The 14,086-nt window shown below is 39.4% G+C and overlaps 1 protein-coding gene across 1 annotated transcript; it reads left to right on the top strand.

Moving 5' to 3' along the window:
* Window positions 1-6,946: 6,946 nt before the first annotated feature.
* On the top strand, window positions 6,947-13,486 carry dact1 (dishevelled-binding antagonist of beta-catenin 1). The gene is made up of 4 exons (XM_046856536.1): window positions 6,947-7,695; window positions 9,446-9,575; window positions 10,269-10,424; window positions 10,992-13,486. Exons 1-4 carry the CDS (start codon window positions 7,351-7,353, stop codon window positions 12,845-12,847), a joined length of 2,487 nt encoding a protein of 828 aa, XP_046712492.1. The 5' UTR covers window positions 6,947-7,350; the 3' UTR covers window positions 12,848-13,486.
* Window positions 13,487-14,086: the final 600 nt, after the last annotated feature.

Raw genomic sequence — 14,086 nt, 5'->3', positions numbered from 1 at the left:
TTATTTAAATAATATAGTCTGGAATCAACAGTCAGAAGAGGCTCCACGACTTTACCAAAGTCTTGAGTTAATATTACATTGGGCAAGGAGAGGAGAAGCAGGAAAACCACAGAGTTTTTGTAACTTACATCAAATCTTTAAACAGTTAAGCTCTAATGGAGCCCATCTTTTACTCTTGGTTGGTTTTAGAGCCTGACTTTGAGCTGACGCTGGTGCCCACCCATCATCACACACACTCTCGCTGTGCAGATGTTTGTTTGATCTGGCCCAGAGATTGGTGGAACGTTGGAATTATCTTTGGAACTGCATTGCCATTTAATTAAAGCGATTAAGGGATACTGGAAAAGCGAGGGAACGTGGTCACTGGAATGATTTACGGTTTTGAGAGCGTGAGTGATGAAATGGTGAAAGAGGAACATTACACAGAATAAACGCAGCTAAGCATTACTGAGAGAGTGCTGAAAGTGCAGAGCAGCCTTGGGTTGTAAGAGGGAAAATTGGTCTGCCTGTGCAAAGTAACTCTATCAAGATGAACAAAAAATGTACATGATAGTAAAACAGGTTCAGTTTTTATAGAAGTCTATATTTTACTGTATGCATATCATTTAATGTATGTATTTCATATAGTGCTGCTGAGATTGGGTCATTATACTGTTATAATGTAGACTTGTATTTATTTAGTTTTTTTGTTTTTTTTTTGTCTTGCTTTTGACAAATAACTCACTTGGATATCATAAAACTATTCCTTTCTTTAATTTTCCGATGCAATTTATGCATTTCATATGCACACAATTTAAAAGGGAACAACGCTACATCTGTTTAGTTATATACATCTTTACTCAACCAAACATACACTGCAGCATAATGTGTAGCCCCATTCAGAAACAGGGAAAGAGCTTTAGTTAATGTTCAAATCAAACTTCAAAAAATAGGGAAAAAGTATAAAGGCTTTTTACTTGTAATGTATGCATTACAACACAGTTTAATTCTTTTTTTTGCATATCCCAGCGATGTTAGGAAACTGGGGTCAGAGCATAGGGTCAGCCATGATTCAGAGCCCCTGGAGCACAGAGGGGTAAGGGCCCAAAAGTGGCAGCTTGGAGATACTGGGGCTTAAACCCCTGACCTTCCGATTAGTAACCCAGAGACTAAACATCTAAGTTACTACTTCCCTATATTGTAATTTGTATAACTAGTCTTTAGAACTGTAGTGAGCAGAACACCATTTCAGCATGAATTAAACATTTCCACGGATGGATTACAACAGCAGAAGACCACTTGTGAGCCTTTCATAGACACAAACTCATGCCAAACTGAAAAACTGAAGATTACAAAAAAAAAATCACCTAGTTTGGAGTTTGGTGCCAATGCCAGCCTCAGATTCTTGTTGTGCATTCTATGTTTCTGTTCTGCTCACTACAGTAGAAGGTACTGTAAACTTCCTGTTACCTCAAACCAATGTGTTCATTCTCTAATCTCTCTCCTGAACAGGGCATGTATGCATTGTGCTGCTGCCACAAAGGAGCAGGTGTGCATGTGTTCCTATTAAAGTGGATGTAATTGGATTTTAATGTGCTAGGTCAAATTACTGTTTACATACACTGTAGTCTGTGCAAATATGTGTAAGAATCAAATGGCTATAAATTATCTAATAAAAATGGGTTATAGAATAATTTTGTTTGGTTTTGTGTTATTAAACATTTCCATATTCAGCAGATCCTTCTGTTCCTGTGTAGCTGCTCTTTTGGGATATGAAATATATAGTAAAACCCTCACTCTTCATTTAGACACAGCTTGACCACAATACAATACAACAATCACACTTCGCTGTAACATCCCAGAGGCTTGCTGGAAAGGCTGCATTTTAATCACAAATAAGTCACTGTGATGAATAATTCGGACACAGCTGGTTAAGTTTACTAAAAGTTCAAATATTACTGTAGCAACATCAGACTTGCACATCCATCACATTGAATTGACTGAAATTGGTTCAATCCTAAATAATTCCAAGTGCACTGTATAGAGCAGGTTATTATTCCACTATTCCAAAGCCTATGTAATGTGTAGGGATCCATTTGGGATTCGGTCAATTGTTTTCTAGGGAAGTGTAACAACATGTCACAGCCCACTGTCCAAACTGTCCTGGACTGAATCTGTGAAAAATAATATTCAAAAGGGATTAGACTTCTGTCCCTGAAACTCTGGATAAATTAGCTGGAGATTATTAGTCTTGAAGGCTTCCTCAGGCTGTAAAAATGTGTTTAAACAATGGGACTGGTTTTTTTCATCAAGGAACTATCAGTAGTTGTGTCAAAACAATCTTTCACTTCACTATTTTCCATTTCTTTATCCCATGGGAATAGGAAGAGTGGAGACCCCACCCCCCAAGGCAATGCCGTTACACACTGGTTGCCAGGCAACGGTTTGAGCGAGAGACAAGGGAATGGTCAGCATGCAATGGGATTTGGTCTGCGCTTCCTGGCTTTCACACCCTTATATGGGTGGTACAGTGAAACTGCTAATGATGTGCAAAGTGGGAATGAGAGTAGAGTGTGCTACATGATGAATTATACCTACACCTGATGATGGATACTGTGGTACAAAAACTGCCATGCCCTCTGAAAAGCTTTAAATAAAACATGAGTGTGTGGATTTAGGATGTAGAAGTTCAATCTTGGCCTTATATTTGCAATTTTTGATACTAACACCTCTTTTCAAATACAAAACTAGAAACTAAATTGCTCTGCAGCCATTGTTCAGGTTTTGTTGCCTTTCACAACCGAATGCTACAATATTAATATCAACTGTCTTAGATATCTTTTAGATATTAGATAACAGCATTGCAGCCTGAAAAAAATCTAATTTTGGATACTGTCATGCTACAATCTTGATCTCTAGACCTGATAGAACTGACTAAATCTATTTTGTTGTGTTATGAATGAAATGGAAGGTTTAAATCTAGTTTACTGTGAGATAACAAGATTTTAAGTTACACTATCTGTGTGTGCGTATGCGCATGATCGCATGTGTATCTCCTGGACTAAGGCCATAGGCTGAGCATGTATGTAAAGGCTTTTGAACGAAAGCAATCAGGCAGGAGCTAATAGGCACAGTGTGGTCCCACATCACTCAGCCGTTAAAACTCTTAATGACCGAAACTCTGACAGTAAGGAGCTACTTATGGGAACTACCTGGCATGCCAGACCAGCGCTGTATGTGTGTGTTTGTGTAAAGAAATTATATGGCTTCTGCATTACCTCATCCTAGTTTTTTTTAAGTGAAGCACTGCTTGTTGTATTTCTAAAATTTCCATTTGGCTTTTTGATCTGATCATGGAAGGTAAAGTTCATGGACACAGCTCATTAAGTTGCATAAACTTTGTATTATAGATTTATCCAGTTAGAGGCTGTTTGTATGCTAAATCTGAATCTAAATCTCCTAAATGAAAAGAACATGGAATTTAACAATCAGCCAGGAACCACAAGCAGTTTTTCCTCACTGTATATTCCTTCATGGATATTGTGTACAAAGAGAATAGTGTGCAGTGCTACTGTTTATGCAAGTGCAAAGCCTGCTTTATTACCACTGCATATGTTTTCTTTTTGACATTGTCTAACTCTTATAATGTTGCAATTCTTTTATTGTATTATGCTATATTAAGATGGTGTTTGTATTTAATTCTCCAGCTAGTGAAAAGTAGAACAAGGATAAAATCTAAATGGAATTTTGTACATACTGAATAGAAAAAAAACAACCATGACCAATTAGTTAAACATCTAATGAACACATTGGTCAAATTTTCCATGTTGTTCCATGTGGGAGCTGTTAATTAGCAACGGTTGTTGAACCGGTGTGCTAGTTATGCACCACACATTTTCTATTGTCTGTTGCTAACATGAAGAAAAGAGTAACTTGTAAGGGTTCATACGTGCACATTAAAGTCTTCGGCTGTGTTTAAGCTGAAGTGGCACTCATTTGAGTTTGTTTACAATAGTTTGCTTCTTATTCTATAACTATAACAATATAAACAAAGCATGTTCAGTAAATTCTTACATTTAAGAGTATTGGTTTGGCCTTGTCTTCTATTCTGTCTGCTGACTGTTGGTGAGAGCACACAGAGTTGCTTTTCTCACAGCGTGATGAAAAGAATCACCATGCCTTTCACATTACAATCACAAAGCTGAGACTGATTCAGCTTTCACACCCCCTGTGCCGATCTCTGCAATGAACGCACAATGTGCACCAGAGTTCAGGTCTAGACTATTGTCAAAGACATATACTCAAGATCTAGCATACAATTCTTCTACAAAGGTAATGTTGATACATAAAAACATTTCTTTTTCATATGTAAAAATCAATACATGAATAAACCAGCATTATACACTAGAAGGTTTTGGCTCCACACCAAAGTGTTTGTTCTGTTTTAAATAAAAGTGTATGAGACACAAACATACAAACCACTTTTGCAGCTGAGGATGACAGAAAGGCATAGAATCTTTCATTAAAATTACTATAAAGAAGAAGTCAGTGCTTGCAGACTAATATACATTTTTAATGCATTAAGCTTTATTCTTTTTGTTTTGCTTTGTTTTGATTTTATTCTATATGTATTAATATGCTTGTTTTTCCATTTAATGGCCCTTGCAAAACTGATCTAATATTTGTGATAAATGATAGGATGCAATTGTGGAGCTAAGCCTCCTTCTTCAGAATATCAATCATTATACAGTTCTTCCTAGCACATCACACCGCATCACATCCATATAGGCTATAAATAACCTATAAATAAAACATATATTGAAAAGTCTGGGATTCATCCATGGATTTATAATCATTTAGCAAACTAGACAATGGCAAAGAAATCATGCTATAATCTTAATCTTCTTACACACTTCACAGTGTCTGGAACTGAAAGTGAAAAGAAAGAAAAGTGTAAATACAACACAGGAAATAGTTTTTAAATGATAGAGGGCACAAATAGCAATTTTGTGTGAGATTGTGGTGTTAAACTTTGCTACTTATTCACAGTTATTTTAGTTCCGTTGACATGAAAACATGGCATATGTTCCTGTTGTTAGTTAGAAACTTGACACTTGCTCTCTGGAGTCATTGAGGAAGTTCATAGACTATAGATCGGCTTTATCCTGTTTGTTTCAGAGATTTGATTTAGCCACAAACCCCCTTTCTTTGATCCAATTACAGAGAATGTTTACTTTTGGTCACTTCCTGTTCCTGGTGTCACCGACCCCACCCGGGGGCACACAGCTATCATGACTGCTTCGAAATATTGCTGTTGTCTGGACATGTGGGTGTGTGTGTGTGTGTGTGTGTGTGTGTGTGTGTGTGTGTGAGAGAGAGAGAGAGAGAGAGAGAGAGAGAGAGAGAGAGAGAGAGAGAGAGAGTAGGTCCACTCTAATGTTTCATTTAAGGATGTTTGTTAAGGGTCAGCAGCTGGTTTGCAAACATCTGTTCTTCATAGAACTGCCCATAGATCCAATTTCCTAAATCCCTGTCATGTTTAGAAAGGGAGATTAGCTTTGTGCTTGCCTCATATTGCTCTCCTCTTCTCTCCATTTTTCTGCTGCATGTCTAGCTACATATCAAACGGAGCTGTCAGTTCCATTAGCTGGAGTTGATGGACAGAGACTTTAGAGGTGCGTTTGGTTTTAATTAGCTTCTAAGCTGCAGTGGCCTTCTGCAAAATGAAGCCATCTATCAGTGATCAGAGGCAACTAAATTATTCCAATTCGGGGACACAATACCAACAGAAGCCGGAGTCTGGTTCTGCCTATTTAACATTTATCTTTCTGAAAGTCTCCTTTCTCTAATCTGAGGAAAAAAATGTTATTCAGTGTGAAATTACAAAATGACCATTGAATCGTTTGAGCAAAATTAGATCATGTTGATTTATCAATGCAATTTGTATTATAAGTGTTACAGTGAATATTTTGTTTTTTGTTTAATAGCATAACGAGTATAGATTTAAATATTTTCCTTATGATAATATAGTATACATGTATACTGAGGGGGAAAATAATAGTATATATATTCCATTCATCCACTCTGCAATTTAATTCTTCTACAGAGAGTGGAAAACATTGCATAAAAATATATTAATGATCAAATATGTTTGTGGACACACTGTAATTTTTGTCAGAAGATATGTCATCTAAAAACATTACCAACAAACTGAATTTACTTACTGGTACTGATTTTTTTGTGCTAAATTAAGCTACTGCATATGGGCCATGATTATATCATGTTAAAATGCAGAGAAGTGGGGAAAAGCATTTAAGCCAAATGTTACATTAAATTACTTAATTGATTCCACAGATTGACCATAGTTAATTTTGGGGGCTCAGCAGTTCTGCTTTGGTGTAATTATCTGGTTGAGGTACTGTGTTTGGCTGCAGGCTCTTATTGCTCCATGTGGTAGAAGTATTAGTGGAAGCTGTGTGATTAATGTACCAGTGCAGGCATGCATATGGTTTGTTTCCTGCGTGTACAGAATTAACAGGGCTTGTTAAGTTACATATTTATAATCCGTAAATAAATGAATAAATAAATGTAAATGTGTGTTTCTATTTCTTATACTCTTGGTCTCTGAATGGTGCCATAGGAGTAGCTTAACCTTTTAAAGAACAGCAGAGGGCAGACATTCTCCCTCCTCATTTTCACCCATCCTGGTTCCTTTTGTGTGTGCATGTGTGTAAGTGTGTGTAATACGTACCTTTATGGTTTATTTTGTATTTTAAGTTGGCACACATGCATACGAATTTGCATGATGAAATTTTGTGTAAAGCATTATTGCATTATTATGGATTATCATAGTGATCAGTAAACAGTGACCTGAATCTGAATTTTAATTTCGGTTGCATGAAGGGAGGAGAAGGAGGAGGAGGAGATGGAGAAGGAGCCTCTGATAACGTTGGTGTTGTAACTGGGCGGACACTAGGACCTCCCCGCGCCTGGGAGTCGGCAGGGCGCAGCACACAGCCTGAGTGCGCGCGGCTTCGGAGCGCTATATTGACCCGCACAGTGCCATCCCGCACAGCGCGCGTGCTTCCTCTCTGCAGGACTGCACACTTCGGATACTTTTTTTTTTTTGCTTGTGCATTTGGGAAACACTTCCTGCGTTTTTATATAAATATTTATATTTTGTTTTATTAAAGAAATAAACAGGAGTGGAGCTATTAATTGTATGGCCATTCTGTGGATACTTCAAAGTTGTTGGAAATTCTTTTGCAATGTAATTGCATGTAAGAAATCCACCAGGACGTGCAGTGTGAACATCAGCAGACTTTAGGAGTGGTAAATGTTGTAGGCTCGGTGCTCTGAGCCCCAGCTGGGATGAGGCAGACCACTGCTGCGCTTGCAGAGCTGTTTATCACTCGAGACTGCGCCGGGATGCGGGACAGGAAGGATTATGAGAGCCGCTCCAGAGAGCGAGGAGACGCGGAGCTGGAGCGCCTCAGAGCCAGAGACAGAATGGAGGCCACACTGGCTGGTCTGGCAGAACTGGACTATCTGAGACAGAGACAGGAGCTGCTGGTCCATAACGCCCTGAATAACCAGGACAGTGTCAGCACAAGTGGGGAAGAAGATAATCAGCTGTGCTCTGCGGTAGAGGACAGTTACCTCAACAGCGAGGAGAAACTGTTGGAAGAGAACATTTTGCTGTTAAGAAAGCAGTTGGTATGTGGTACAAACAAAATGCATTTACATCAATTCATGTTACAGTGTGTGTGTGAGCGTTACTAGGGTTGTGTGTGCGCGCCACTCGGGTGGCGTCCGAGTGCGCGTTACCGGGCTTGCGTGCGCGCGTTACCGTGCTTGTGTGCGCGCTCGTCGCGCTAAAGTGGGCTGTGTTTTTAGAACGGATTTTCTGTAATCATCTTTTATATATAGGAATTATTAGTTAATTAATGCTTCTGGCTGAGAAAACCTACAAACAAACTCGCTTTAGTGCCAAAAAGGCATCCACTCTTTCATTGGCTGTAATAAAACACCAAATTTGGGCAAATATTTGTTCTCTTGTGGGTGAACCTGGAATTATGATATATGGGTCCAAAATCTAGACTTTCCCAGTCTCTGAACAATCTATGTATATCACCATTATTAAGGCCTATTAAGTGCTTGGTTTGCATAATTATGTTAATCTGTAAAGACTAAAGTTGCAAAATGTACCGGACGCCAAATTATCTTTACCCATGCATGAAGGAAACCAAACTAATTTCCGCAAATCATCATTAAAATGACAGGAAAACGATGTAAAGCTATGTAATGTTATTTAAATGGAACTTCCTGAATGCAGTGAGAATGCTGCTCCGTGCTTCAAGGGGGTTCCGCTGCTTCATTGAGGGTCGCCCCCAAGTTACAATAGACCAAGCGGCCCAAATGAAGTTTTGCAGCACAGCAGCCACAGACACCCTGCTGATCTTTAAACAGGCCGAAGATGTGCTCTGGATTAAACTTAACTCTCTGTTCACACACACGTCGTTTTCATGTAACAGAGAAGAGATACAATCATGCTTTTATCACAGAGGGGAAAATACTGGTAGAAAGTGTATGCATTCCAAGAATCAAGAACAGCAGTTATTTCTTGCCCTTGTTTAGAAAGCAATGTTATGGCAAAAAATATAAACACCAACTGAGATTTTCTCCTAAAATAATGAAGACAGGTTAGGAACCTATACAAATGACATACACATTGTTTCTAATCCTCGTCTTTAGGTTATCGCAAATGCCCAAGGTTAATTTTGTACCACTTCAAAATAACTCTTGCTCGGCTCTGCAAATGGCGCGCTGTGTAAAAATGGTCTACACAGCCCAACATTCTGAGAGCTGCGAGCTCATAAATCACCACAAGCCTGCCTGTCGGGAACACACGTTTTTACTGCCTCCCAGTCCCAAGCAGAGCCAGTGTCATTCTGTTGCTTCATATAGCACTGGAATCTGCTGCTCTTGTCAGCAGACAGCAGTTCAAATGTGCAGTAGATAACACGCCACTGATTACGAGCCATTTGAAGTAATGTATGTGCGCTTTAACGGATCTTTCCCTCAGTCGGCTGTTTCACCACACTTTAAATTGGAATGCAGCACATGATCCGGGTGTTGTCAGACGCGGCCAATTCCGCATAAGTGGCGTGTTTAAGCCGAATACTTCTCCCCCAACAGGCCTGACTCTAATTTAGTCCATTACACTTGTCTGATCCATACCTCTCAGGCAGCCAGCACTCAGACAACTATGAGAAATAGATTTGAATTCCAAAGAGGACTGATTACCTAAAACAGCTGAGCCACAACTGACTTCATCCCTGGTCTGAATACCACAGCACTAAAAACAATGTCAAACTATCTCTCTTCACTGACTGACTCCAGTGTTGATTTTTTTCCCATGTAGCAGATGTGGATGTGACCTCACTAAATTGTTTTTCTCTTGCAGAACTGCCTGCGTAGGCGAGATGCTGGTTTGATTAGTCAGCTCCAGGAGTTGGACAGACAGATCAGTGACTTGCGACTGGACACAGAGACTCTACATGAGCATCTGGAAAGTGATAGCCGGCCCAGTTCAGGTTGGTTCTAGCCTAGGAATAATGGAGGACTTGAGGTTTCAAAGTATTTGCAAATCATTTATGTAGATAATAGGATATACATACGCTAGACACAATTCAATCTGACCACTACACTGCAGTTTCTTTGGTTCTCAGTTTATATTCCCTCTAAAGGTCATAAACAGAGTTCATAAGCAATTTATATAGTTTGGTATAAAACTGCTTTGTGAACTCGAGAATGCTGGAGGCAGCTTGTGTGCCTGCCAGGCCTAATCTCAGTTGGAGACTGCTTAGCCACACTGTTTAGGCACTAATTTGGTAATATGAACAATCTGCACCCTGTGCTTACTGCCTTCCCAGCTGAGTTGGTTTACATTCCAAATACGAGAGGTCATTTCAGTGCTGAAGCAGACTACACTTTTGTTTCGTGAAGTGTATATAAAGCAGAAATTGATTGCACATGTGTAACTTCTTGCTGAATGTCAGTATTGTTTAAAAGATTTTTGCTTTTAATACCTGGGGAGATTACTTGTGTCCTTAATTCTGTATTAGTTGATTTATATTAAAAAGTAATCAAACTTTTATGGAAGGTACATTTATATTACCCAAGAGAGTGATGTGTTTCCAAGTTAGAAATATTGTATTCAGTTAATAGATTTTTTTTTCAATGTAATCCGTTGCTTAAAATTCTTTTGTCTTTATCTCTCCCACTAGGTTTTTACGAGTTAAGTGATGGTACTTCGGGCTCTCTCTCTAATTCCTCCAACTCTGTCTTCAGCGAATGTTTGTCCAGCTGTCGTTCCACATCTTGCCTGTGTGCTCCCCTTGACACCTCTCTCTGTGCCTCTGAAGGAAGACCCAAGTCTTCAGGTGAGAGCCCACTTTAGAAAGAGAGAGTATCATGCCAATCCTCACAGTGCAGACCATCTGGGTGATGGTGTTTAGCTGAAATTATTCTCTGACATTTTAAACATGTACCACATTGTAATGAGTACTCCTGTTTGTGCCGTAAACTGTTATCATGAATAGGAAGTCTGCATTCTAGCACCAGGCACTTATCTCTGTTGCTTGCCTTGTTGTGTTATCATTAGCTGAAAGTCCCCTAGAGCAATTAAATCTGGTAGAATGCAAACAGAAAAGAACAGGGTAAGAAGACACCCAAACATAGAAACAGTTTCACAGCACTGTAAATGCCACACCTCTGATAAACTGAAAAAAGACAAAAAGGCTATTTTGCATATCAATGCTAATCAACCACTGGCTTAGCTCAACAGTTTACTTAGGCCTAAACCTGCTCTCACAGAAACAGTGAAAGAAATTCAATATTTCCATTTTTAAAGCTTGGTTTGGTTTTAGGGTGGAGTGACCCTTTGTGTACTTTTATATTTATATTTTTTCTAGTTATCGATTGCTAATTGTCCCTTGTTCCTTCTGCAGATGAGCTCAGTGTCTGTGCTGAGTGTGAGGAGCAGTGTGAAGACTCGTGTTCTGGTACAGTTCGCAGGTCACTGTCTGCTCCATACTCCCCTTCTCCAGATGGGAACTGTGACAGCGTGTCCAAGTTTCACTGTGACCTGATAGCCAAGAATGGAAGTGATGTATATCGCTACCCTAGCCCTCTCCATGCTGTCGCTGTGCAAAGCCCCATTTTTTTCCAATCGATGCTCAACAATCTGAAGGAAGACTCTGGTCTGTCCAAACCTGGAGAAACTCTTGACAATGTTCAAAAACCTGAACAAGCCTTTTTACCCAAAACTCAAGCTCCCCTTAACAAAAGACTAGACAGTTATATCTTTGGACTGCTTCAGAGAAAAGCACTGCCAATGAGGACCAATAAACCTCGAACGAGCATAAACACAGACCCCTGTAAGAGTGTCTTACGGCAGGGCAGCCTCTGTGTCAGGCCTGCTGTTGCTGGACAGACCCAGCAAAGGACTCCTGAACTCTCACCAAACTGGCAAACTTCTTTGCAAGCAGCAGCCGCAGCAGCTCCTTGCACTGACCCCATTACAGTGTCACCTCAAAGACAGTGGCCTGTTGAGTCCAAAGGAGAACACTTAGGGAATAATGGCACCTCTTGTTCTCAGAGTCAACCCCAAAATGGATTCATAATAAAAACTGATGTAAACACTAACAGCCTATTGAAAAAGAAAGTCCCTGGGACCAATAAAGGCCAACCACTGACTGTTGTTAGTAACGAGTGCCAGGATTTGGGTAGCCCTAATGCAGTGTCTTCTCCAAAACTTAATAAGCATTCTTATTACCCTGTTGTGGAGGACATTAAATCGGGATCAGTGGTGAAAGCAGGAACTCTTAAGAGAAGTACTAATGTTCAGGCATCGATGGCCTTCACTGATAAAATGGAGCAGCCACTGCCAGAGGTGCTCAGCCTCGGATCCTCCTCTCAGAGTCAGGATGAGGGAGGTCAGATGGTCAGTGCACAGTACATCCCTGCCAAAGAGCAGAATGTCAAGATTCGCAAAAGTGGTAGTAAGAATGTGAAGATTGTCAAGGTGAAGAATGGCAGCAGCATGAAACACAGGACCCATTCCAATGAACTTGTATCAGAGGCAGGCCGTGACAGGCATCGCACTGGTTCAAGGCGATCCAGACCATCGGAAGACATGACAGTTTCATATAAAGCCTCCAAGAAGGCATCTTGTAAAGCCAAAAGGATCCCTGCATCAATCCCTGAGGGGCGGATCCTGGAAAAACACACCACCTCCACAGGCAGGTCAACTTCCCAAAGACACCATGGCCACCACAGACATCATGAGGCTGTGCTGGCTAAACCCAAATACAAGCGCAGTGACTACCAACGTAGGTTGCGGGGGATCCCAGAGGTGCCTTATGAGGAGGCTTTCAGGAGGGTTCACCGCAGGCAAAAGAGAGAGATGCTTGGCCACATGTCAGGAATGTATCTCCCTTCTAACGCACACATCACCAGCCCCTATGCCTACGTGGGCAGTGACTCTGAGTACTCTGCTGAATGTGCTTCTCTCTTCCATTCCACCATCGTGGACACAAGTGAAGACGAGCGCAGTAACTACACCACCAACTGTTTTGGGGACAGTGAGTCAAGTGCTAGTGAGGCAGACTTTGTTGCAGAAAGCACGACTAGCACTGATTCTGAAAGCAGCAGTGGAGTCAACTGGCCTCAGTATAGTCAAGCATCCCATGAAATGACTTCATCACAGGCCAAAGCCTTTGTCAAAATTAAAGCATCCCACAATTTAAAGAAAAGAATCTTACGTTTTCGATCAGGATCTTTAAAACTTATGACCACAGTGTAAATGACTTAAGGGACTGGGAAGTTTGAAATGGGATGCAGCCAATCAAATTAGGTGCTCTCAGTATTCACCCAATAAAGTGCCTAAGCAGAATTTAAATCACACTGCTTAAAATCCGTACAAGTCATGTTGAAGAAATTGTTCATGAACGTGGATTTATTGAGTGACATCCCCCCCCCCACGCACTTTCAGCATCTTTAAATCACACATTAAAATCATTGAGAAGCATCTGACTAACCCCATACTGTCATTTTCTGTAGACATATTTATTATAAACTCAGATTTTCCTGTGATGCATTTATGTAGGCATTGTTGATTTTTTAAATAAAATATTTAAAACTTAATATATTTGGTTAGTCACACATGAAAAAAAGGAAGTATGATTTAAGAAAAATGCTTTCTAGAGAAGTGAGAATGAGGAGTAGACCAAGTCTATCTGCAAAATTGAACAACAGTTGGGCAAGTTCACCTGCTGACAACAGGGCTTTTGTTATATGCACAATAAATATGCATGAGCGTTGACATTATTATTTACCTTGTGGTTTTTGCCTATTATCTGTAAATTGCAATTTGTGTACATTTTTTTTTTCATTTTTGGTGTCCTATCTTTTTATGTATTATTAAATGCTGCCTTTGATAACAGCTCCATATCTGTTTGGTACTATTACTCATCTGATCAACTTATTTTCATCAATGAATGAATATTTACATTCTGAAATTCAGGAAAATTACATGTCAAATAAAACTGATTGCTAGGGAGTGAGTGCCATTTTGCTCAAGCTTAAATTAAGTTCACAATTAAATTTGTGATGAAAATAGAACTTATTCAGTGACTTCATTCAGTTGTGCTAAAATTACAGAACACAATTTATTTTTATTTTATTTATTATCAGCTAAGCAAACAGAAATTAAGGAAATAAAATTTAGAAATCAAGGAAAAGGTCTGATTGGCTGCTTATAGAAAAATATCTAATTTACATAGCTAATAACTTGCATCTAGACTCTAATAATATATTTATTATTTTATAGACTGAGGTATTTAATTAACTGTCTTTGTTTGCTCCTTTTGCAGCTTTTATTCTATGTATGTATTTAAATATACATTCATATATATATATATATATATATATATATATATATATATATATATATATATATATATATATATATACACACTACTGCACTGGTAGAAAAGCAATGCATTGTGTAATATTGCTTTTTCTGAACTATTATTACTGATCT

This window comes from Silurus meridionalis, chromosome 8, assembly GCF_014805685.1.
Source record: "Silurus meridionalis isolate SWU-2019-XX chromosome 8, ASM1480568v1, whole genome shotgun sequence".
In the NCBI taxonomy this organism is placed as follows: Eukaryota; Metazoa; Chordata; class Actinopteri; order Siluriformes; family Siluridae; genus Silurus; species Silurus meridionalis.
Note: the sequence above shows the minus strand (reverse complement) of the source record. Positions and strands in the feature narration are given on the sequence as shown.